This window comes from Microcebus murinus, chromosome 17, assembly GCF_040939455.1.
Source record: "Microcebus murinus isolate Inina chromosome 17, M.murinus_Inina_mat1.0, whole genome shotgun sequence".
Taxonomy (NCBI): Eukaryota; Metazoa; Chordata; class Mammalia; order Primates; family Cheirogaleidae; genus Microcebus; species Microcebus murinus.
The window spans coordinates 10,156,495-10,184,109 of NC_134120.1; the positions used below are offsets into that span (position 1 = coordinate 10,156,495).

The 27,615-nt window shown below is 34.7% G+C and overlaps 1 protein-coding gene across 1 annotated transcript in view; it reads right to left on the reverse strand.

Moving 5' to 3' along the window:
• CDH7 (cadherin 7) overlaps positions 1–27,615 on the reverse strand; it is a 129,305-nt gene that overhangs the window by 68,225 nt on the left and 33,465 nt on the right. Inside the window, exons 3-4 of the mRNA XM_012748391.3 lie at positions 5,229–5,523; positions 1,533–1,652 (exon numbers count right to left, since the gene is read on the reverse strand). Of these exons, the coding sequence (XP_012603845.1) occupies positions 1,533–1,652; positions 5,229–5,523 (415 nt within the window). The remainder of the gene's footprint in view (positions 1–1,532; positions 1,653–5,228; positions 5,524–27,615) is intronic.

The window sequence follows — 27,615 nt, forward strand, 5'->3', positions numbered from 1 at the left end:
ATTCTGAAATTAATATAAAGTTTGAAGAACTAATAATGTAATCCTATGACATATACTATTGTCCAGTTGATCAACTGGTGAGGCTTTTCCTAACTGGGTTATATGAAAATCCTGTTATCTTGCAGGAAAGCAAAACCACAAGCCAATAATTAGTAGTGGCAAAATATTTAATTCTTGGGGTTAATGCATGTTATTTTGGGGCAGGTTATATAAGGTAGGAATGTATAATTCGTGAGCAAATTGTCAGAAACTTGTCAATGTCTTTTTACGTTGCAAAGGGTAGACATATAAGACAAGAGGTGGGTGTTTGAATTTAGAGTTCTCAGGTCTATTATTAAATCAAACATGAGCACACTTTCTACATTCACAAGATTCATATCATAAATCAAATACTTTCATTTATTTCTCCTTCAAAACTTGCTTCATCATAACTATTTCTTTTCTATTAGACTTTTCAGGTGCTTTCCAATCTCTACTGCACTGGTATAAAATATGCAGTAGAGTCTCTATGAAAGTTCTAATGAATGAGCTAGAATTGAATTTACTTCTCTGTTCATGTGCATTACAACTGTCATTCCCAAAAGACATTTAAAGTATTTATTTTCACAATTATTTGAGAATCACCTAACATTGCCCTTTTTTGGAAATATGGAACACAGTATCAATGACATTAAAATATGCATTTAGGATCACAGGTGCTATTAAATGTTCATAATCATAAATTTATATAGTTGAATAATTCTATTCCATTATAAAGGTAAAATTATTTTTAAAAAGAGAAATTTTGGATTTTCATCATGATGAAAAAAATCAATGGCACACATCTGCACTATTTACACCCACTTACTCCTCCCTACACAGAAAAGCCAAATAGATTAAAATGTTATTTTATAACCAAAATAACAATGTTCCATGTATAGTCTTAATGTAAACTATTTCAGCTTACAACAAAAACAGAACAAAACAACCACATAAATAATCTATCCACACAATCTTATAACTCATGGTAAAAAATTTTCCCATGAAATTAAAAAATCATTTTAATTTAGTTTTTGACTTAGCAGATTATCATTGTAATTGTTATGTTTAAACTAATATTCCTGAGAAAACCAGCATCTGGAAGAATAAACTGAACCTACTACCTATTCTGCTGTACTGCAGAGAGGTTTCTGCTTGAGATTTAAATTCCACCATGTATAATTCCCAATTCATAAAGAAAGGACAAATAAAATTTAAAGGTAATTAATCAACATTTTGTTAAACAGTTAATAGCAGCTGAAATTCTTTTGAATATATAGTATTCTTTTTAATTTTATTAGGATACTGATGATTGTAATAAAGTATTCTTTAAAAGGTAATAACTCTTATATAAATAATATGCTATTTACTACCAAATCATTATTGAGAGAAGCACAATAAAAATATAATGTTTGTTTTCATTCCCAACTATGTTTAATAATAATATATTAATTCTAAGCCAACATATAAATGATTATTAATACTTTACAAGAATGTCCCATTTCACGTTTTACCTGTCTTTGGTTCCACTGAGAAATATGGCTGTCCTTGAAGAATACTGTAGACCACTCTAGCACTGTTGCCATATGTAGGATCATCAGCATCTGTCGCTGTCACTTGGACTACTGAGGTGCCTAGATGCCAATCCAGAAACCACTGAATTAAAAACTTCTAAACATCACAAAACAATATACAAAATGTTGTAGATTCCACATTATACTTACTTGAAATTTTTCATTTATCTTCTTTCAAAACACATAACAATTGATACACTTTTTTAGATCAACCCCAAAGAAATGATAAATGCTAATAAAATTCTTGAGATATTTAAGGGATATGAAAATATTTTGGCATGATCATGCACATTATATTGGGACATACTCAGAGTTGGATGGGACTGAAATTTTAGGTGTTTCATCCATCAGCCTCAGGTAATAAGTATTTATCAAGAGTGGTCTCTAAGAAACTCAATGACTGTCCAAAAGGAAGCATGGCAATAGCATCTTGGACACTAAAATTGTTGCAGGTATCTCACTGTTGTAGTTAAGAAGAGCCAGACAGAAACTTAAATTTCATTAATAGAACAAAGAATATTTGATCCAGCTAACTGGGTATGGAGTGGCTACCCTCTCTCTTAGGGAATTGTTTTATGTTTTACTTATTTCTACTAATTAATTTTAAAAAAATAGAAAAAGAAAATTTAAACCAAACTCTTCCAAAGGAAGAAAATCATGGCAACTTTAAAAATTACATTATTAATTATTTTTCTATATTACATAAGATGTCATTCTTTTCTTCATTTTACTATGTAAACATGTAGAATTTTACTATACACATGTCTTCAATATAGAAAGCATTTATTCTGATCTTTTTAAATTTCCATTTTGAATGCAATTTTTAAAATATTAGAGACTCGTGTTTGCATAGTTTATATATTAAGTTATATACTATTGTATAATTCATGTCCTATCTGATAGATATCAGACAAGCCCCTTTTTTATATATTCTTTAGGGTTCTAATTTATTTCTAATAATTTTCCAAATATGGAATTTTAAATCTAACATCATTTTTAATGATATTACAAATGTAATATAAATTACATTTGTATTCCTATATAACTCTAAATGTCTTAGTCTTCAATGTCCATTTTGCTACAAATACATTCCATTTTCCATATTATGATTACCCTTATCAATTCCATTTTCTTTAACATTGTGTAGAAATTATGAACAAATGTATATGGCATCATATTTTAAATCCTAAAATTTTGTATTTTATGGACTTAGGTGATTATGCCATGTGGATGCCTGGTAGGACCAAGATAGTGAATAATATATATTTTTAAATCTTTTTGAGAATTAAATTTTGAATATTTTTAAAAGTTATAATAAATTACATTTATATTGTCTATTTTCTCTATAGTGTACCATCTTTACAGCAATGTTTATTCTGGTAATATGCTTAAGTATGATTTTCTACCTCATTTTAAAAGAAAACAAACAATTTTAAACAAAATAATAAAAACTAAATCAGTATAGAATATTTTTTCTGAAGTGTTCATTAACTAATTTAATATACATACATACACACATATTCACAAAGAAATTTAAAGTTTCCATTCTTATTTATGCTCTTTTGGCAATGAAACTATCATAAGGGCTTATTAGTGTGTTTAAAGTTTTATAGTTAATTAACATCCAATGGAAAAAAGACCCTTGAATATCAAACACTGAACACTTGCTTTGTATATACCATACTATTTAATAGCTATTATGTTTGGTTAGAATTCAACATTTTAATAAACTACAGTGTTTTAATAAACACTATAAATCCATATAACATTTTATGTATTACAGATATTCAGTGCTCTAACTTTTAATTTTTACACTCAGCAGTCTGAATTAGCATCAAGTAAATCCCAAAGATATTTGAAAAGTTTTAACCCTGTTTGAATTAGTCATGTAAATAACTTACATGTGTGTATAATAATCTTGCTTTTGATTCTGATATCAGAGTATTATCAAAATTAAAACTATAGTGAATTATATAGCTTCTAAAACAAAAAGTTCACATATACCCAACTTGCATAGCTACATTTTATGTAGGAAAGCATAACAATTTATGCTAATCTTAGTAAGCCAAGAATGCCCAAATTGCCCATGAGAACTAGAAGCATGAAGTTGAATTGAATTGCTCAAATGCACCTCAAAAATTCCTTTTTTAAATAAATATTACTAATTTGGGGAGGGAAGTGTGCTTTCTCTTTTATCTAAAACTTCAAAATCTTATTACCATTAGTGTTGTTGTTGTTAAGTAACAACAGCAGGGATGAGTTTGAATGTGTGGGCAGTATTCAGAAAGAGTGAATCAGGCTGCTTGGTCATCGAAATGCTTACTTATGTGCTAACTCCAGTAAGATCCTGCCACTGTGGTTCAGAATTCTTCCCAATCACAAGCATTGATTCTTCTGTCTCATTGTCAGTTTGTATTTCTCTAGCAGCTAGTCATAGAATCACTAAATAATTTTCCGTCTCTTATCTGACTAAAACAGAAATTTAGGGTCACTAAAATGTGATTCCCTTAAGGGCACACATAATATACATCTTTGCAATCCTACTCCCCAGAGTAGTAAGTGTGTTGATTGCATGATTGAATGAATGAACTAACCTTTATTTAAGATACAACAAATCACATTGGCTAAAATGCCCATGTGTTAAAATACGTTCTATTATTATTTTAAATAAACTTTCTACTTCAATATTAAAAACAGCAGGAAATAAATATACAAATCAACTGGTCTCTTTTCCAATCCCATATTTTTTTTAAAAAATCATCCACATTTAGATTACATACTGCCAATAAACTATTCCAGAAGTACTTGAAGAAATGAAATTTAAAATAGAATTTATATTATTTGATATAAATAAAGTACATATTAGAAATGTTTGCTATTTCTTTTTTCTAGTAAGGGGCAATGCTAATAGGCCTTTGAGTAAAACAGCCTTCATTATATTCTTATATATTTCCAAGTGGGTATTGTCTTACCATTGTTATAAATTCACTATAAAATTTCATACATTTAAGTTTTCAGAGAAATTACAAAAAAATTAATGGCAGCATGTGAATGGACATTTGTAGTCCAAGTACACTCACTACAATTAAATAGACCAGTCAATCCAGATGTTAGCCTGCCTAGCCAATGATGGCTATCTTGATACACTGGCCACAAAGTCATTCTTCGAACAGTGAATCATTATCCTAATATCATGGAAAGAAAAGTAAAAATCATCACAGGCCTGAATCTGGAAGTATGTTGTTTTTTAACTTCCTAGGCATAATTGTAATCATTTAAAATGTGTGTGTGTGTGTGTGTGTGTGTGTGTGTGAGAGAGAGAGAGAGAGAGAGAGAGAGAGAGAGAGTGTGTGTGTGTGTACAGTTGAAAAGGGAATATAAGATATAAGTAATTTCTTTAGGATATTGAGATAGCTATATAAAACAAAAATTTTCCTAATTTTTCATATAAATAAAGCAATGCATGGAATTAAAGGGTACTGACCACTAACATGTCTCAAAGTTTCCTTTCACCCTGACAGTTGCTATACACATACTAATATGTTTTTTTCCCCAGTTCTTAATGACAATTCAATTTTAAATACAAACCTCCTAAAATCAGAAACTCACTACGAAAGCAATATGTTCTTTACTTACCCACAGGAGACATTTCTGGAACTCCTGCAGTGTATGGACCATCCAAAAATTTAGGTTCATTGTCATTGATATCCTGAATTTTGATGACAAACTCAGACTCTGGCTCCACGGGTTTGTTGGTAAGCCTGTCCAGCGCTTGAGCTCGGAGCGTGTAGTAGGCCTGCTCCTCCCGATCCAGTCTCTTGGTAGCATGAATATCCCCCGTGTTCTCATCAATAATGAAAATGGAACTTGCCCCTTCGCCTGACAAGATGTATTTGATGGAACCATCTCCTTTATCAACATCAGAGTGAAGCTGGTGAAAAATTCATGTGAGATGAGATTAACTTACAAGAGAGTCAGTGATATGTAGATATGTAAAAATAATTCTTATGTCAGGCAGCAGTACACGAAATTTTATTGTTCTTGGAAAGATAAGCTGGACGCTTATTGTGCACAGCAGAAAGGCTATTAGAATGTGTCAGCTTGTACGCGTGAGCAAGACAATTTCATTTCTTCCTGTAAATAGTCTCATTTCCAAAGGTATTTTATTATCATTCCCAAAGTTAGGAACTTGTTGTAGTGTTATTTTTGATTTGGTTTGTCCTTGCCATTTCTAGCCATCTTCTTTGAACAGAGCAGGCATTCAGTAAACATGTATAATTGGTTGATTTGATCTTATTCCAAGCAAACAGACTTTCTATAGAACATTTGTAAATTTGGTTCTAATGTATAATTTAATATGCTAGAAATACTCATATTCTTTAAGGGTGACCTTTTCTCCCTCCTCTCTGGCCCCTACTCATACTACTTTCCGTGATTAACAAATACAGATGGATATCCAGTCACTAACTCTGTCTTCCAAATCCTGTTCTGTGTTTTAAAATATAAAGCTGAAAAAAATTACACAGCTCTCTAAAGTGGGAATTTTAAATCAATACGTGTATGGGACTTCAACTAAAACCTTTCTTGAAATACCAAGAACTGCATTAGATTTGCATGATTAACCCCAGCATCAGCAGCAGAGGTAGCACCTACTGATTTGCATTTCATATCTGGGACTGTCCCTGATGTATGTCAGAACATTATGTTGAACAGAGGAACCTTAGGAAACTCAGAAATAATTACACATTTTCTTGAACTTCAAAACCTCAGAAACAAACTACTCAGTCTATCATTTCAACAATCTTTCATTCCCTATAACTGCTATCATTCTGGACTTTGATCAAAATGAATATAAAAACCCAATTTACCAAATAAAAAAAGCTTTTCAAGGCCCTACAGAACTGAGCTTGCATTTTTTAAAAGAATTAGGTGCTCAGAAATAGCAAATATGGAAAAAAAAAAAACACTTAGGAAAGTATGGGAACAGTAGATTTTCATCCTTACCATGGTTTCCTGTGAGTGATTCTTCCCTTACACTATAACAACTATGTTTATGTCTGCTGCAGAGTATTTAAATACCTGGAGCAAATCTTTCTATATCTGAAGTGTTTAGTCAGGACTAAATAATAAAACAAAATAATTCTGCCTCAAGTTATAATTTAAATTTTTTCAACGTGGAATTATCTAGTGGATAACTGTGCCACATGTTTTATCCAGCATATGAGGGAAGTGTGTTCTTGAACTATTGTGAATTACTTAATTTTCTTGAGTCATTCTCAGTTTTATTGTTATATACTTCTCTCTCTCTAATTTAAGAAGGAAGAAATATGATAATTATTATAGTTTGAATTATTGAGTACTTCCTAAATGTCAGTCACTATTCTTAATATTCTCTACATAGCACTCATTCAATATTCACAACTACCCTTCTTAATCCTATCAATGGATGAGGAAACTGAGGAGGTAACAGAAAGGCTAAATACCAGGATTATGAAAGCTAGCAGGCTGGGGGAAAGCCCAAGTTTCCACTCCCTGCAATGAGATCCTGCCTCTGAGTCAGGATGTCATGTGTGGGAGCTGTCCTGTGTGGGAGGGGCACCAAGATTCCTGCAAAGGAGAACTTGGAGAAATAAGGATACATGCAACAAATCCCCACTCAATCACTCCCCGAATCTTAGAGAAGCTCAGTGCTTTGGGATGATTTCCATCAGTGCATTTTATGACTTACCAGAATCGTCTTTTCTTGCCATTATATAACAACAATAAACTCTACAGCACTTAACAATACATAACAAAAAACTTGACTCCTGAGACAAATGCAGATGATGAATGAAAATAAATTGTTTTTAACCTTCCAGGCCCTCAACCCACATTCACTGCTGCTCTCCTAATGCTCCCTGTCCCTCACCTGTGCTCATATGGGGCAGTACTTTGTGGTGTCTTGTCTACATGCTACTGTTAACATTCATGTGAAACATTAGAGGAACAGCCAGGTAACCATAAGAAATATCAATAATACATGGTTTGTGTCTTTAATAAAAAGTTTTCCCCACCCACCCCAAAATCACACTAGGGCTTCCATAATAGAACCAGCCCTCATTATTAACTAGTTTCCGTCAACTGATTGCTGTTTTAATGGCATGGTTATTTATTGTCACTGTGGTATTCCAGGTATGGGGAGAGGATAAATGTCTTTTCAATATAAAATACACATTAAGTCCTAGCTATGAATTTCACCCTGTGTATGCTATATTTTACACTATGGTGTTGTTGGTTGTTCTCTATTACTGACAGCATAAGAGCTTAAAAGTAAAAGGTTCATTTGGTTGTTTTTCCAATCATTCAACAGAAAGATTCCTTCTCTTCTACTATCCCCCCAACACTCACTCACACACAGACACACATACATGTCCTGTTTCAGAAGCCCTGAACTTTACTATCTTTCCCGTCACTGACAATTTTCTCCCTGCTGGTACTATCGCTAGGCTTGTAATCATGGCCAAAACTCACAAGCAGAAAATTGCTTGGAATCTAGACTCAGTGTCCTTGAAAGGTTAGTGTAAGCATCTGTGGTTAAAAGTGGTTGAGCAACTTTGATTTGTTAAGATGGGTACATAATTATCAGATACATTGAAACATTTAATCTGTGAGACTATGTACATTATAGTAATGTTGACAGGTAAAATGAAACTTGCGCTTTTAGTGAAAAACTACTATCTCTCCCTGCTGAAAAAAAAATGCTCAGCAAAGAAGAAAAGTGTTGCAAATGTAGAAATAACAAATGACATTTTAAGTTGATATGCACAGACACACACACACATCTTTGTAAATAACCGGCTATCACAAACAGAACTTGGGAAGTGTTAACTCTTCACAGTGAAAACCTATGGCTTTCAGGAAACAAAGTCAAAAACAAAAAAACCATGGTCTGACGATATGGCAAATGAATAAATAAACAAATGACAAACACAACCCAAACGAAAAACAAATATTTGCACTCTACTGGGGACAGAATAGAACTCATAATATTATGTCTATTTCACTTGCAAGTACCCTTATAAATGTGATCCTGAGATTAGTCTAGACAATAGCCAATAAATAAATAAATAATCTCAGTTCATTAATTAGACAAAAATCATGTTTACGGCCTCAGTTCATGAATTTTTTTCAAAGTATTTGTGTGACTCTAAAGTAAATATATAAAGTGTTTTTTTTTCAAATGAGCACAAAATGTAAGGACCACAGAGCCCTAATTTGAGTCTATCTCACGATCAGGCAAAAAAGCAGGGGAGAGATATAATGATTATGTGAATCCTTTATGTTATTATGTCAGCATCATGTATGGAAAAAGGTAAGAAATATCAAACTGGGTTGGACTTTCATAATCTACACAGGCCAGGAATGCAAAGGACACTGTACAAGTATCCCAAAATATCTCTCTTAATAATCCATTACAGTTCCATCATCCTGCTTGATAGAGCAACCCCATATGTCTATTATATCCTATTACTTTTTTCATTCTCTGTGAACTACACTCCTAGTTCAGAATCCTCCAACCTTTCACTTGGGCTGTTACAAAACTTGTCAGTTATACCCTACTTTTAATAACTTGCATTGTCCAGGCTGTTATAACACTTGTCAGAAGTTAAAATATACATTAAATTCCATCAAACCCTCCATCAAATATGGTTTTACATATTCATGAGTATCTTTACTGAGTACTAAAACATAATATTGAGATATGACATCATCTCACATTTGTACAGCAATATTGGCTCTGAAGGACTTTTCATGATGGACCAGCACATGAGTATAGCATGGGGCTCCCATGGCTGACAATTTCAGGGAGCATCTGTTGCTGTGGTTATGCTCATTTTAGAACATGTGGAAAGCACATCCTTGCTGAGAATTCAGTTCTTCAGAAGTCATTAGAAAGTGAGTGGAACATTTACACGACTGCCTCTTGATCATCATCCTTTGGCCTTTTCAGCATGCTCATGAAATATGTCTGATTGTTTCCCACAATTTAACCAAAAATTCTAGGACAGGGACTGACCTGGGTGTACATCATCTCCCTAGCCTCACTTTTCCACCACATCTTACATTCTATGCTCCAAGAATGTTGGACAGGTCCTCTGTCTAAGCATAGCCAGCATTTCCCTTCTTTTCAACACATCCTTCATTGTCTTATGCACTGACATGAAATTCAGCCTAATACAAGTTCCCTTTTACTGAAGCTTTACAATTGTCCTATTATTTTTCATAGCATTTTGTTCAAATTTCTATGACAAATATCATTTAATTCTGCTTCATATTGAAAATCTAGTTTAGCTGTTTTTATAGCCAACTTACTTAATTTGTAAACTCCTTAAGAAATTAGGTTCTTTTTATCATCATAGTCCATATTCTCAATAAACAGTCTGTTGTACTAAATCTGGTAAATGTGTAATGCACTTTGTAAAATAGTAGTATTTGTTTCATTTCAATTTCTATCCTTTTAAGTTCTAATAACATTAAGCAAAAAACAAAACAAACAAAAAACATCCTCTATCTCTGACTTGTTCTCCGTAATCCTCTGAACCACCTAGATGGAGTTCAGATACCTCACTTTGTTGCTCATGGTAATACTATGCATGTTATTTTCTACTTTCACATTTACATGTTTGCGTTTCCCAGGAGACAGAGCTCTCGTAGAGATAGACGTGCTTTCTTATTTCTCTCTGTTTCCCCAGCTCTTCTTATACAGTACTTCTATATCCCTTTCTCTTTCTCTGTCTCCAATACACCACACACACACACACACACACATACACACACACAAAAGTCCTCAAGGAAGGTAGAAAGATCCTTGCATGTTCTTGGATGCAAGAATCTTCATGGTATTCATTAATTATTTTTTGTCCACCATCTATTTTTTATTTTAACATTGTGGAAACCAAAACTAAAAACAGAACAGTGCACTGCCATTCTATTTATTACATCTATTTAACCAGATTGGGCCTAGTTAAGGCAAAGGCAATCTGCAGAGATTATATATTAACCAGATTGGGCCTGAACTACCTGGTCTAGTATTTTCAATCCATCTGATTAAAGAAAAGTCTGAAAATGGTAAATTTTCCTCAATTTAACACACTGAGGTAAAAAAAAAAATCAATTCAACATATTGATCAACTTTTCTTTCCTCTATGTGCTTCTTAAGCTCTGCTTGTTATTTGATGTTCCTGATGATCTTGTCTTTACTCTCTGACTCTTAACCCACTCCTCTGTAAAATGGAGATAAATATATCATAATTGGACTTGACTGAACAATTGTGACCACTACTTTAGATGATATGGTGGAATGTGATAAAGTACCATAATATTGGGGTTGCACTTTTTAATGTTTTTGGCTTTAAAAGCACACTAAATTTTTATGTCACAAAAAAGCAAATATAGACATGACATGAAACTATTGGGAAAGAGATATTTATTATGAAAGCTTTCACATTAATAAAATAAAAATAAGTTAAAGCCTATGTTATTCTCACTGATCTATTTACAATAATCATAGTTTTGTATTCAATTTTTCCTTATAATGGACATTGGGAGAAGAAAAAATGCCAACTATAACTTTATACTGCTATTGCAAGGGTATACAAAAATGAAGTGATGATGGTAGAATAAAAAAATCTACTCCTTTGGGCAGCGAGTTAATCAATCTGAGAGTCATTTACATAAAATATTAGCAAAGGTCTTTAAAGTGAATGTTCTAGCATGTATTTAGTTATTATAAATTCCTGACTTTTAAAATTTAAAATTCGATTCCAGATTGTTAGAACAAATGTGGGACACTTTTATTAACTTTTATGAGGTTAAAATTGTAAGTATAGCATGCAGCCACTGGCCAAATTCTTGGCCCAAACTGCTTTTCTAGTTGCAGTGGTTTGGTGAGGGATGGGAAAGGAAAAGTCTGAATGGAAGAAAGCCAGCTCTCTGGCCTCTCATGACACTCTCTTTGGAGGGGAGCATCACACAGAGTGTCCAAGCTCTGTGATAACACAAGTCCTCCCCACTATACCGTGTTTGTTATTGTGCTTGGGCCCATGGGGTTGGAAAAGCCTTCAAGAAACTTGGTAGCCACTGGCCACAGAATGTTTGGGGAAGGGTGAGAGGGACCACCCCTTACCCTTTCACTGGGCTTAGAGCCTCTCTGATATCTTTTTTCCTTAATTGTCTTCCTTCTCTGCTTTGCAATTTTCCTCCTTTAGATCCTCACAGGCTCTGGCACCTTTCTCTATGACCTACCCCCACACTGCATCTCTTCTCTCCTCCCACCTATCTGAAATTCTATCATTCCTCTGGGATGGTCCAGCCAATGATGTCTCTAGTAGGCCATCTTATCTCTCTCTCTCTCTCTCATGATAAGAAACATCAACAATCTTGGCATAGAAGGAATATATCTTAAAATTATAAAATCCATATATGACAAACCCATAGCCAACATCATACTAAATGGAGAAAAGTTGAAAGCATTCCCATTAAGAAATACAATGAGAGAGGAATGCCCATTTTTACTACTTCTATTCAACATAGTGCTGGAAGTTCTAGCCAGAGCAATCAGGCAAAAGAAAGAAATTAAAGATGTCCAAATTGGGAAAGAAGAGGTCAAACAATTGCTTTTTGTTGACGATATGATCTTGTATCTAGAAAGTCCCAAAGATTCCACCAAGAGACTCCTGGAATTGGTAAATAGACTCAGCAAAGTCTCAGGTTACAAAATCAATGTACACACATCAGTAGCATTTCTATACACAGTAACAGTCAAGCTGAGAATCAAATCAAAGACTCAATACCATTCACAATAGCTCAGAAGAAAATCAAATACCTAGGAATATACTTAACCAAGGAAGAGAAATATTTCTACAAAGAGAACTACAAAACACTAAGGAAAGAAATGGCAGATGATACAAACAAATGGAAAAACATATCATGCCCATGGATTAGTAGATTCAACATTGTTAAAATGTCCATACTGCCCAAAGTAATCAACAGATTCAATGCAATTCCCATGAAAATACCAATGTCATATTTCACAGATATAGAAAATATAATTCTATGTTTTGTTTGGAAAGAGAAAAGAGACTGAATTATTCGGAAACAGAGAAGAGACTGAATAGCCAAAACAATCTTAAGCAAAAAGAACATATCCTGGAGGCATCACATTTCCAGACTTCAAATTCTACTACAAGGTTTTAGTAACCAAAACAGCGTGGAATTGGCACAAAAATAGAGATATAGACCAATGGAACACAACAGAGAAGTCAGATATAAAACCATCTACATTCAGCCAACTCATCTTTAACAAAGCAGACAACAATATACACAGGACAAAAGATCATTATTCAATAAATGGTGGTAGGAAAATTTCATTGCCACATGCAGAAGAATGCAACAGGATCTACATTTCTTTACACTCACAAAAATTAATTCAAGATGGATAAAAGACTTAAATGTAAGGCATGAAACCATAAGAATTCTAAAAGAAAATGTTATTAAAACTCTTCTAGATAGTGGCCTACGCAAAGAATTTGTGAAGGAGGCCCTTATTGCAATTACAGCAACAACAAAAATAAATAAATAAATGTGAACTTGATTAAATTCAAAAGCTTCTGCACAGCCACGGAAATAATCAACAGAGCAAATAGACAATCCACAGAATGGGAGAAAATATTTGTAAGATATATATCAATAAAGAGCTAATAACCAGAAACTACAAAGAATTCAAGCAAATCAGCAAGAAAGAATCAAGTAACCCCATCAAAAAGTGGACAGAAGATATGAACAGAAGTTTCTCTAAAGAAGATAAACAAATGGCCAATAAACATATGCAAAAAGGTTCAACATCACTAATCATCAGGGAAATGCAAATCAAAACTACAGTGAGATATCACATTACCCCTTTTAGGATAGCTTTTATTAAAAAGTCCAAAAACAATAGATGCTGACATGGATGCAGATAGAAAGGAATGCTTATTCACTGTTGGTAGAACTGCAAATTAGTACAGCCTCTATAGAAAACAGCATGTAGATACCTTGAAGAGCTAAAAGTAGACCTACCATTTGATCCAGCAATCCCACTACTGGGTATTTACCCAAAGGAGACGAAGGCATTTTATGGGAAAGATACCAGCATGTGAATTCATAATTGCAAAGATGTGAAATCAACCCAAGTGACATCAATTCATAAATGTATTCCATGTAACACTATTGAGCCATGAAGAAGGATAACTTAATGCCTTTTGCAAAAATATGGATGGAACTGGAGACCATTATTGCAAGTGAAATATCTAAAGAATGGAAAAACAAACACCACATGTACTGTCTATAAATTCAACTAACTGATGAGCACATAAGTGCATAGAAAAAAGTAAAACTTACTGGAAATCAAGCAGGTGAGGAGGGGAGGAGGGGATGGGCGAAAACCTACCTAACAGGTATAATGAATGCTATCTTGGTGACAGGCACACTTATAACCATGACTCAAGCATTATAGAAGCAATTCATGTAAACAAAAATATGTGTACCCCATGATACTTTGAAATAAAAAAAACAACTGTAAGTATAGAAGGTATATTTAAACAATAATTGGCAGAAATAAATCTACCTGAATATTCACATTATAAAGAAGGTTTCTTTTCTCATTATACCTTTTAATAAACATTTTTTGCATGCCACTGCTTACCTTGTAATTATCAAACTGTTCAAGAAATATTATAGACGAAAACAAGTGCATGAGTCATTTCTTTCTGGCTGAAATATTCCTAATTTATAATTACCATCATGGTCCACAGTAATGGAACACAATTTACTTGTAAAATACTTTTGATGAAGATGTGTGGTTTAAGAAGTATAAGTATTAATTATTACACAGAAACTAATAAAGGAAAGGCATATAATTGAGAAGTGCACAGATAATGGTAAAATTGCCAAGAAAATCTCATTTTATTTTCTTTTATTTTAATGAATAAAAAGGAAGAGCTACTCACATTGTTTTTATTCTCAGAAAAAGTTTACAGTAATTAAGTTGTAATGAACTTTCATTCTGGGGTCTTAATTCATTTACTTAGTAGCAGAATGACACAGTTGTAAGGTCAATGCAATGGAGCCCCAGGTGTGGCGACTGAATCTCCATTCTGTTCCCTGTTGTGCTGCCTTGACCACTTTTAAATCCCAGTTTATTCATCTGTTGTAGATCATATCTGTAAACATGCACATGGCCTTCAATATTGAAGTGAAGACAAAATGAAGGAATGCATCTGAAAACCTTTTCATAAAGTGAAACCTTCTTTCCATATTTATAAATTTCCATATAGTGGTACAATAGAAATACCTGCATCCTTAGATAAAACCATCTTGTTTTTGTGTGACGGAGTCATAAACCTACTGCATGGTTACTCAGAGCTTCACATTCACAGCCACAGTTTTTTCATCAGGTACCAAGAAATAGCAACTCAGAAAAGCATTCTCTGTTCCACACAGCTGCATTCACTTTCCTGAAGAAAACTCCACAGCACTGATCTCATCCTATCTCTGATTGCTATCTCTAGGCCAAATCCAAAACTTCCACATAACTTAAAGAATCTGCCTACAGTTGAATTCTTAATGATCAAAATTGAATCCAATATCTCATCTCTGCTTAATGTAATTGTAGGTACTTCCTGTTCACTGGATAGGATAGTAACTTGTCCATTTAAATGCCAAAAAATGGTGAGAAACAGTTAAAAGCAAATCCCTGGGGAGGCTAAGCTTTTTTCTCAAGAGAATAACTTTTAATTTTTTTAAAAAATGGATTTGGTTGAACAGAAAATATATTAATATATAACTGAGGCTAAAGCAGCCACACCCAAAGTGTAGTCTGAGGCTTGTGTCCATTTTTCCAAGTCAAAATGAGTACAGAAACTGAGAGGAATGGCTTAGCAACTTTGATAGTAATTTCATAGAATAATTTAATGTCTGTTGAACTCCCAAACAATAATGAAAATAATGAGGATTGATTTTTTATCTAAGTAATTTATTTTTATTGTATTTTATAAAATTATTGGGAGGTCACAACAGAATATGTTCTCTGTTCTTAAAAAACAAATAGTCATGCACAAAAGCACTGCCAACAACAAAAAACTCAGCCTTTCATCACAGATCCATTGAAAAGCACTGGGCAAGTGAATAAAACCTACATGAAGCTCTTGAATGCTTCTAGGCAGTAATACATCTAAAACTCTTTTTCCTGGCCTAACATGAGAGAAGATTGGGAGATACTCACCACAATGGAGGCAGAGGCAATCTGCAGAGATTATCCTTAAGACTTGCACAGATGTTTTGTATCTGGCATTTTGGGGAAGGCATTCATGTGCACCTTGCAGACAGCAAGAGCATAAGGTGTTTGCAAAATATTTTCTAACCTTTCCTACATTGCATTGCCTTGAGCATTAGAAAATAGAAACAATAGTAGCTAAAGCAATGGAAATATAATTTTATAGTCTGCATTTGAGGGAGAGGAGAAAACTTCAATACTTGTGCAGTCTAAAGACATAATTTTCTAGAGTAGCTTATTGGTTCTAATATATGGATAATATGTGTCTAATGCAGAGAAATGGAGGCCAATATGTGAATAAAGATATGGACAAACAGAATATCAGAGATAACACGGAAATAGAAGGGTGAATAGAGAAAAGAAACTAGCTGAAGAGGAGGACAGGCAGTGATTTGGCGACTCAATGTTTAAACTTATTGATCAGATCTTGGTAAGGAGGCTTTGATGGTTAACTCTAAATCCATAGTAAGTATGCACATGCATTTGTAATTCTATGATCTATTAAGTAAAGTTGGTCTCAGTTATTCTCTATTCGCTATTTAGTGTTTGTCTAGTTTACTCTTTATTGCATGTGTATAAAAATTACACACTAAAAATATCCCTTTATTTGTTGTTTAAAGAATCATGTTAAAATTATTACCATCTAGTTCACATTAGCCATTACATGAACTAGATGGACACCATTGACATTATCCTGGTGCCCAAACTGGATTGTCCCGATAAATTAGATTGAGTTGAATTTGTTTCTGTCTTTATCTACATATTAACATTATTAATTATCTATTAAATATAAGTATGGACTATCTACTATATTCCTGGTTTGTGAGTGTGTATGGATAACCAAAAGGGGTAGTAAAAGGGAGCCTACAGTGTTGAACCAAGTAGCCGCTGTCTTCATGTGTCCAAAGAGCACATGTAGAAAAACCAAACTAAGCTCAGGGATTTAGGAAAGTGCATTATTAAGAAATTATATTTAAGTCAAGACAGGAAGTATAGTACCAAGAGTTAGTCTGGCAATGAAAAACAGAACTTGATTTTCAGGAATGAACTAGACTAACTGATAACATAAATTCCTTTCTAAGGATAATCAGACTGAGTAACACACAGAATTCACTAATTTATAACAGAGAATAATTTTGGCATTTGATATATAAAATGAGGCCTTATAGCCTAAATATATTATAATCTATAATCTAAAATGCAGGATCCACTGAAGACAGGCCTCCCATCCCATGTCACACAGCTTCCTGAGGCAGGTAAAACACACAGGACCAAGAACCAAAGGAGTAGAGTGGAACTGTCTGTCTTACTCTACTCCTATTTACCCACTTAGAGAATGTGTGCTTCCCATTTCTAGAGCAGGGTGATTCCATCAGGAACACAGGTATGTCTACTCCATTCTCTTTGGACTCCTAGCTCCAAAGGAGCAGCAGATAAGGACAGGTGCCACTGTCCTGGTAGGTGTAACTGACCTTGACCATCAGGAGGAGGTGGGCTTCGTTATACAATGGGGGCAAGAAAAATAGCTTTAGAATTTGGGCACTTGAGTGTCTCTTTTTCTTTTCTTTTATCATATTATGGGGGTACAAATACTGTTAGGTTTACATATATTGCCCCTGCCATTCCTCCCCTTGCCCCTGCCTTACCAAAACATCAAGCCTGTCCTACCCCCAGGTGGTGCACATTGCAGCTATTTTGTAAGTATATATCCTTCCCCTCCTTCCCCTTCCCATCTGTCCACCACAGGATAAAAGTTTTTGGGTTATTTTTTACCTTTGGGTTACATTGTATATCTTTGCCTTTCCCTACGAAGTGTTAGAGATATTCCCTCCCCCCCCAAATGCTCGCCACAACCTAAAATGGGTATCTCCCCCTTCCCCAAACCCTGGTGAGCGCTATCACCATTTGAGCACCATAGTTTTAGTCAGTCAGTACCAATTTGATGGCGAGTAGATGTGGAGCCTATTTTCTTGATCTTGTGTCACCTCACTTTGGGTAACGGGCTTAAGCTTAATTCAGGATAACATAAACAGTGCTAGCTCACTGAGTGTCTCTTGATGCTCCTTTGTCCATTTCAATGGCAAATGGGTAAGAACCAGAACCTTGGCCTGAGGACTTGGAGATGAGAGGGAAATGATGAGACCACTAACCTTCTTGTGAACTCCACCAGAAGAGGCCTAATATATTTCTGCAACAGTTTTTTTCTTGAAGGTATTATGTGAAGCTAGTGAATGTGAGTGGTGCAAGGGGTGGACTCCAAGGCATATCACAACAGCCCCCCAGATCCATTCCCCACCCTACATAATGAAACACTGAGGGTGCTGGTGGCTGACATTTCTCAGCTAAGCCCTTCCCCAAAATGGTCCTCAGTTGGAAAAAACCACCTTAACCAAGTTACTACATCTTTGTTTGAGGCATCTCACATCCAAAGACTTGTTGATTTGGGGCTCTAAAGCTGATCCATCTCCTCTTAATTCATGACAACTCTGAGAGCCTTCCCTACTCCTGAGCTCCCCAAAAGATCAGTTTAGTCCTAGATCAACCAGCTCAACTCCTTTTACTGCCCAATCTTACTCCCTTCTTTTCTCCCTCACAAATGGTTACTCCAAGAATCCACTCCAATAAGCTCTCTGTACAGGCAATTCCCTGTCTCAAAGCTTGTCCCTAGGGACCTGACCTGCAACATGCAAACAAGTTACTAACCTACTAACTGATGAATGGCAGAGTTTGGCTCCCTGTGTACATCTGTCCTCATGTATACCATGCTCTCTCCTTCAGATGCATAGGCGACTGAGAGGAACATTTATATAAGGTGGAGAGAGATGTGTATTTGCAGATCAGAAGCAGCAGCAGCTGAAGCAGAGGTTTCAGGGTGGCAAAATTCATGAAAGCTGTAACCCCAGGAAAATGCCACTTGTTTCAGTAGATATATGACAATAGTTGTTTTTCCATGCTTCCAAATACTTTGATTTATAGAAACTTCACACTGTGAATGAACCAATCCCAAGAGTGAGAAGGATTCACTGTGGTATTTTTTATTTGGGAAGAAAAAGAAGCAAAAGTGTCTTAGGTCAATGAACCCAGGAATCCAATTTGCATCCCTTTTCCCCAGTTTTCCATGCCCAGGTGAGCATCTTATGTTAGCTCAAGTGATACGATGCTCAGACTTCACCATAGACTAATTCAATCAGAGTATCTACCCGTTGGCCCAGGATTTTTTATTTGTAAAAGCTTCCTGGGTCAAACTATTATATACCCACAGTAAGAGCCCCTGGCCTAAAAGGAAGAAAGAAATATAGAAGGAGTCTGAGGAAAATGTTCTTCTGTTATACTGGTATATCATTTTTAAGGATGAAAAATAGATTTATTAGCTAGATATAAAAGAGGGAAAATAAGCATGTCTGCAGAACTTTGGCAATAATTTGCTACGAAGGTGCAACTTTTTAAAAGCATACCTCAATCTCTGGCATAATTTCAATAAGCACTAAAGCTTCCTAAATAAAAAATAAACCTAGTTTACATAACAGAACCCCCGATGGGATATGTAATTGTCTCTTCTAAAATATAGCAGACATAAAGAATAATAAGACCACACTCTGGCTCAGATGACCCAAGAAGACCTAAGAGATGTTTTCTCCTCTAAACAAAATATCATTTAGAAATGAATAAGGAAAACAAAGTCTCTCCTGAGTCCTCTCAGAGCCCCATCTCTACAACCACAGAAACTTCAATCCCCTGCCTTCCTACACACTAACAGTGTTGCTTGCAGTGTTTAATGCCCTAAGGATAAACATTTCCACGAAAAAATGTAATAAAATAGGTAAATCAAAAGGAAGAAAAAGATAGTGAGACGGAAGGGACCAGCAACAACCACCATAGAGCAAAGTAAATAATTAGGTTGCCACACAAGTAGGACATTCTCAAATAGCTATTATCCGGCAGACTCTGGAAAGGCATCACTGATCTTTGGTTTTCCTGCTGGTAGAGACTGGCCAGAGTACCAGAGTGGTTTTTTTTTGTTTTTGTTTTTTTGTCTTTGGATATAGGTTGTTTTGATATTAACGGGGGGGGGGGGGGACTCCAATAGTACTACCTAGAGAGAAGTGGCCACATCACAGGTCTGAGGAACAGGTGATAAGGGATAAATAAAACCATTGATTGCTTAAGACTGAGGTTTGCAAAATTCTGTTTAGCTTTTAAACTGTTGAATTTCCTTCAGATTTTTAAAATATAATTTTCTTAAACAGCCACATTAATTTTGTAATATTACTCTTCAATCTTTCTACTCAAATAAGTATCAAATATTAGGGCTATAGTCTCTTATCCATTATTCCACAAAACGGGATTCGAGATGAATCAAACAACTTGTTCAGCAACATGATCACAATTGCCAATGTGAGTCAAAATGATATTAGAACTGACTCGTGTCTGTATTATGCAACCTGACTTAGGATGAGAGCCAAGGGATTGGGGCACTAGTGCCCTCAACCTGCTCTGATGGTGAATACCCCAAGGAAATCAGTACTTTTTCTGGTCTTTAGTTTGTCTATCCACAAAAGATACTGAACTAAGAAATCTTTTTTATTTATTTATTTATTTGTTTTTTGAGACAGAGTCTCACTTTGTTGCCCAGGCTAGAGTGAGTGCTGTGGCGTCAGCCTAGCTCACAGCAACCTCAAACTCCTGGGCTCAAGCGATCCTACTGCTTCAGCCTCCCAAGTAACTGGGACTATAGGCATGTGCCACCATGCCTGGCTAATTTTTTCTATATATGTTAGTTGGCCAATTAATTTCTTTCCATTTATAGTAGAGATGGGGTCTCGCTCTTGCTCAGGTTGGTTTTGAACTCCTGAGCTCAAACTATCCGCCCACCTCGGCTTCCCAGAGAGCTAAGATTACATGCGTGAGCCACTACACTCAGCCTTGAACTCAACAATCTTAAAGGCTCCTTCTATACATCTTCTCTAAACAAACATAGGTGAACTACAATTATTTGTCCAGTAAATAAACATATATTATGCATATAATATATATTGTAGATTCTAGGAACTACACAAGGTATTGGAGCTGAGTCTTAGATGCCTGATTTTGCCTTAGTTTTAAAAAATTCATAAAATTATTATACATATAGGAATTGTGTAGTTATGCCACCTTAGGAAAGTCAGGAATGATTTATTTATTTATTTATTCACTTATATATTTATTTATTTGAATAGTTTACTCTGACAGAGTCAGGAGTATTTTAGAACATGTTCAGACTATCGTGTCCTCAGAAAATCCCAAAGATTCATTTTGTAAGATTCCTTTCTATAATTTCAAAATGCCTGTTTAGTATTGACTTGTGAAAGAAAGATATTAAGGCGTTTTTTCCTGGGCACTTGAGGGTGAGGATCTGTGTTTTGCTTATGTATACCAGCTTACAATTAGGTTAAGGTAACTCAGTAGAAGTACTTACTTATGATTTAAAAATCTGTGTCAAGGACATACACAAAATATCTTTAAAGGGTATGTCAATATAATATGTTACCTAAACATGTAATTGTCATAACAAGTACATTTATTTAAAAGGGCATATTATGAATGGTACTTACTCATAATTTATGAGATCTTATGCACAAATCCAATTAGTATTACGTACAAATATACACTAAGAAAACCCATTTTCTCTTTCTTTCTCTGAGATTTACAATGTTACATTTTCTCTGTACTTCATTCTGTCATATTATAGATATATGGTTTAGATGTATTATTCTATTTCAATTTGAACTACCCCAAGCCCCCTGCAGCAATATGGATGATAATGATTTCCTGGAAGAAGCCTGATTCTGAAGTATATTAATACAGAGAAAGATTCCTGGAGGGCATCATTATGGGTGGGCATTTCCTCCCCTGTTATCAATGTTGTTTTCCTTAATTAAAACATTCTTTGCTGTGGGGGGATACAAAATATCAATGAAATCACTTTTCATCACTTATGATTAAAAAAATACCATACCTGAATGAGTATGTGTTATAACATATCAAACATTAAAAAAAGAATTGGTAATCACCATAACGAGCTGACCTTGGACTACAATACTACGTGAAATGGGACCATTTCAATAATGATGAAGTTATGACAGAAATTTCCCCCCACACTTGAGCCATTCTAATCTCAAATCCCATCTCTACTGTTAAAAGAATGTAGTTCTTCTATCTCTTTATTTAACCTTATATTACTTTACTTAAAATTGGAAATCTTGACTTTTATCCACTCTGCTTCACATATTGTTTTATAATTCTTTCCTTCAAATAGCTAATAGGAACAGCTAATATTTACTGAGTAAATTTATTTGCCAGACACTATTGTAAAAGGGCCTTTAATTCTTTTAACAAACTTCTGTTGTTGACCATTATTGTTGTGATTCTATGCTTGAGAAAACTGATTTTACAGAATTTGCGGTTTTGCCCAAGTTCACACAATAATTTCACAGACATGAATCTAGGCCCCTCCAACAACATGACCTGTACTCTTACTGCCTACTCTACCCTGGGTGTGCCCATGGAGTAGGGGTGGGTCCTACTCCCACCCCATCTCCTCTAATAAAAGGTGGATTCCTAAATTACCCACTATGAAAAGTTTAGCCATTAGTAAGGCAAAATGTCAACTTAAAGCTACTGAATTTTCAGTGATTTTTCTTTATGACCCATCCTAATCCTTTGATCCTCACCCCCAATCAGTTGTCAATTCCCGATATCCCACCTCCATAGCCTGCCAACTCCCTTTCTCTTTGTCTCCACTTCCCCTATCCCTGCCCTGAATCAGGATTGTTTTATTTTTTCACATGGATTAACAGCTTATTAATTTATACTTTATAAAAAAACTTGCAGATTCTTAACTGGTCTCCTATCTTTTCACATCTCTGAAACATAGTATTACATGATTGTCATGTACATCTCATTAAAACACAATAACTTTATTTCTCTCTAGCTCAAGATCATGGATGGCTCCCTATGACTTTCCATGTTAAAAATCAGCTTAGTATTCAATGTGTTCAATGGTATGAGCTCATTGACTGTAATTTACACCATAATCTTATATACAACCATGAATAAAACCCTATATCTTATAATTTTAAAATGCCATTTACTGTAACAATCATCTTGATTTCTGAGAGTAAAATTTTTTAAAAAATTATGTATCTTCTAACTGATAACATGTGCTGTTTTGGTTCTTATCTCCTACTTCCTACTTCTAATTCTCCTCTATTTTTTTACATCCCCCCCTTTCTGCCCTGGAAATGCACCAGACTTTGCAAAGCAACAATGCATTCCCTGGAGCGTTCCTACAATCAAATCCATCAGGTTCCATAAAAAATTATCCATATTTTGCATATATCTAAAGTAAAAATCAAGAAAAGAGAAATAAAAGTGTTAAGGAACACATGAAGTAATGGATATTATGCATTGCTCTAAGAAACATGATGACAAGTGCTCCAATAAATGACAGCACTTTGTTTAGTACTGCTACTGCATGTGTTTACAACATCTTTTAAGATTATCTTATTCTTATTTTCTTTACAAAATCAAATCTCCATTGCAATCACACTGAATGATAGGATACTTTGGTGATAAGTACAGTATGATGAGATGTAAGAAATTTATAGTTACCACCATTAACAACAAAGCTTACCTAATTTCTGAGCTGCAATATACAGACTGGGCTGTAATAACCTTGTGAGAAATATTTCTGTTTTGTAATGAGGTGGTAACAAGTATATTTACTGGAATTTATGTTATGTATATGTTTTTAGAGGAAATGTTTTATAAACTTTGTGGAGTATAGAGAGAGAAAGTTGCTCCTTCACACAAATGCTCTGCTTATGAAGGATAATTACTATCTCCCTCAGAACAAATAGAGAAGGCTTTAGAAAAAGATACACCTATTCTTCTATCTGCATTGTCCTGTTTTTAATATATGCTGAAAAAATTATAATATAAAATGGGTAACACGTGGCCCTAGGGTTAAATACTGCCTGCTATCTCACCTACAAGCTTCTCTGAGGAGAATGACAAAGGAGCCTTTTCAAGGTTCAGAAGTTTGATTGTTTACATTTGTACTCAGCAGACATTGACCTCCTTTTGAGCCCCAGAGAGCTCTCCTGGAGAATAGAAATCAGAGAACCCTCCCCTTTCTTTTGCTTCTCTTTTCCAAATTCTCTAAGATGTCTTCCATATGTTGCCAGCCTTAAAAAGCAGATTGGCTGCAGCAGCCCTTCTGGGGCTCCTGGAGTATAGCTAGAACTTCTAAGAGCCATTTTAAATGCACAGAATGTCAGCCTCAGGGGCACTTAAGAAATATATCTAACATGCTACTATAAATAAACAGTTAATGCAGTTTTCAAAATTCAATATCCGAGTACAGTATAAACAAATTAGCATACTAAGCAGGCCAGGCTAATGTAGTCAAATGCCATTTAATTAAAAGCCAGAGATAGCCATTTAAAATGAAGGCCAAAGAGAAATGGATGAAAAATAAGGATGATAGGAGAATGTATACAACCATTAGGAAAGAAGAAATCTGAGCTAGCCTAGTTGTATTTGCTTCCCCAATAATTCTGTCATGTTTTTAAACAAATTATGAAACTAGTGACAGGATTTACTGAACAGAATCTCAGTAAATGCTCAGAGAGTGAACATATATATATATCTCAGAGAGTGAGTATATATATATATATATATATATAGAGAGAGAGAGAGAGAGAGAGAGACAGTAACATGACTCTTAATAATTATAAAAGGCATTTTCTATATTTGTAATGAACAGAAAATAAGTCCTGACATCATACGCTTCATATGCTTGCTACCGTGTAACATTATTGGACTAGTTCATTCAGTGAGAGTCCACAGAATGTCTGGCTTCAGACTAAATAGACAGTAACCCACAATGGAATGGGGACTGTGGTCTGTGATCAGAGGAGTTAGAGCCAAGGCATGGCTCTACTGTTTATTAGCTATGTATATACTTTCTTTCAGCTTTAACTTTCTTATATGTAGAAGTGAATTAGTGATAACAATATCTCTCTGAACTTCAAAGAATTTTTATAAGAATCAAGGAAAATAATGTAAAAGAACATGGCTTATAAACCACATAATATTAAATAAAGGACAGTTTTCATTATGTCATTAAGAACATCATTAAGAAAGGACAGGTTACAAACCAAAGTTTTTACTAATTGGTGTGGATAAATATATGCAAAGAGGTAATTGATTAGATGTGATTATATTTCAATGTTTTGAAATATAAATCTATAAATATGTACATATATACATATATAAGCACATATACATATATACTCAGATGTTTCATCTTCCTAATGAAGATGATAAGCACAGAGACTAAAAGGTAGAAGTACAATTCCTAATATTCAGATTAAATATTTCTTAAAATATTTTACAAATTTATAAGAAATTGCTTCATAATCAAAAACATTAATGAAATATTTAAATTAAACATTGTTCATGTTTTTGCAAGCTCTTTTGTAAATAAATAGATTTTCTTCTATTCAGGGTGTCTAAATAATGTACTCTTACCTATGCAGTGACTAACAGTACACATTTCATACTTTAGTGAGTCCATTTTAAGCTAATCAATTAGCTTTCATGAACAGCCCATAACAATGGTTTTCCTGCAATGAATACCAAGACTAAATCAACATTTTAAAAAAATTATTTCTGACTACTTGGGTGAAGAAAAAAAGAGAATGAAGAGGAGGAAGAGAATATAAAAGACAGTGTACTATAGAGTACTTGTTCTTCCTTTACTTGCAAGGGCCCCTGTTAATAACCAAGCTTAAAGTCAATTCTTCTTTATTGAGCGGCATTAAATACTATATGCTTCACCATCAACCAGGTTCAATTTGTTGTTTTCCCCACATACCTCTATGTTTAGGGATATGCATATTTCACATATGGACATCTCCATATACATATCCCTCAGGCAACTTCAAATTCAATATGGCCTAGTCACTACTTAATCTAATCTTTCCTACCCAGAGCCAGAAACATTCCTTTTGTCAGTCATTAGATAGAACTTACTATATACATGGAAAGTGTGAAGCCTCAGGCTAACTGCTTTCTTTGAGCTTCTGTATGTTGCTTGTTTTTAGGAAGTTGGTTTGAGTGGGCTGATCGCAGTAAATTTTGGGATGAAACAAAAAGGCAAGTGCATGGGCACAAGGGGCCAACCAATCAATGTAAAGGGCAAGCGCGTGGACAGGTTATGCACCTAGGGTATAAAGGGCTCCGTCCCACAGTGCACAGGGTCTTTGTCCGAATAGAGGCCGCCCTATTGGGACTTGGACCCTAGCTCAAGCTAGTCAGTAAAACTCCTTTTGATGATTTCAGCCTCAGTGACCCTGTCTCTTTGTTCTGTGGTACTACAGTTACCCGCTGTAACAGAAAGTATCTTTGTTGATACTGTCCATACAAGGATGACTAAGAGACAACCTGCCTTCCCTCCTCCCAGACCCCTCCCAACATATTCAACTCCATATTTAACTGTTAGACATCTCATAACTACTCTATTTTCTAAATAATTCTTATTTATCTTCTCTTTTTTTTCTTCATCCCATTACAATATTTCACCTCCCCCCCATCTCTTGCTTGGAATATTTAACTATCACCAAATGGGTTTTCTGCCTCCAGTCTGTCTTCTCCAATGATACTATGTTTAACTCTAAGAGAATTGACCTCTCTGAAATGTAAATTGGTGCAAAACCATTCCCCAACATCACTAAAAGATAAAAAAATAAATAAATAAAAGCAAACAAAAATACCTTAGCAGGTATATTAAACTTTCATGATATGGCTGGCTCTCGCCTCCTGGCTGCCCCTGTTTCTATTTTATCCTACTCTTTGTCCATCTGAGTCACTTACAGACCCCTAAAGAAATTGTGTTTTCTCATTTTTCCACACCTTTGTATGAACTATTTCTTTGGGATAGGAATATCTTTCCTTCTTGTCCCATTTATTTAGGAGGGTCACTTTACCATCCTTCAAGGTGAAATATCATCTCCTCTTTAAAGTCTTGCCTGATGTCACCAGGATGGTTTTGGTACTCTTTCCTTAACCTTCCTTTGCACATTTATAAAATTCACTATCAAACAACACTGAGATTATCTGTATGTTTCCTTATTGTATTGCCACCTACAGGAAGGACAAAAATGTTTCTTTGCATGTTTTAAATCCCCAATATAAATAGCCACATAGGTATACAGATTATATACTTCATGAATATTTGTTCAAAGAGTAAATGAATGAATGTCTTGAAAAATATTCATGATAACATAACTTTTTACAAGACTATTACAGACTATTAATTTCATCTTTTCTTGTACTTTCTTAGCCCATAAGTTTGGTTTTCAAACTGGCAAACTGTTTGAAAGCTACAGGTAAAACCTAAGCTTGGGTAGGACAAAACTGTCCAGAATAGATTCTTATTGAAAACGTTTACTCTTACAAACTGACTAGCAATCTGAGAACTTCCATCTAGGTGAAAGCTAGTATAACTCTACTTCCCTTTTTTTCTCATTAAGGTACATAAATAGCACTCACTATTTTATTCTCCAGGTGGCACAGATGTCTGGCAAGTGGCATCATCAAAAAGGTCTATCTGGTCAGGGAAGTTGTGAC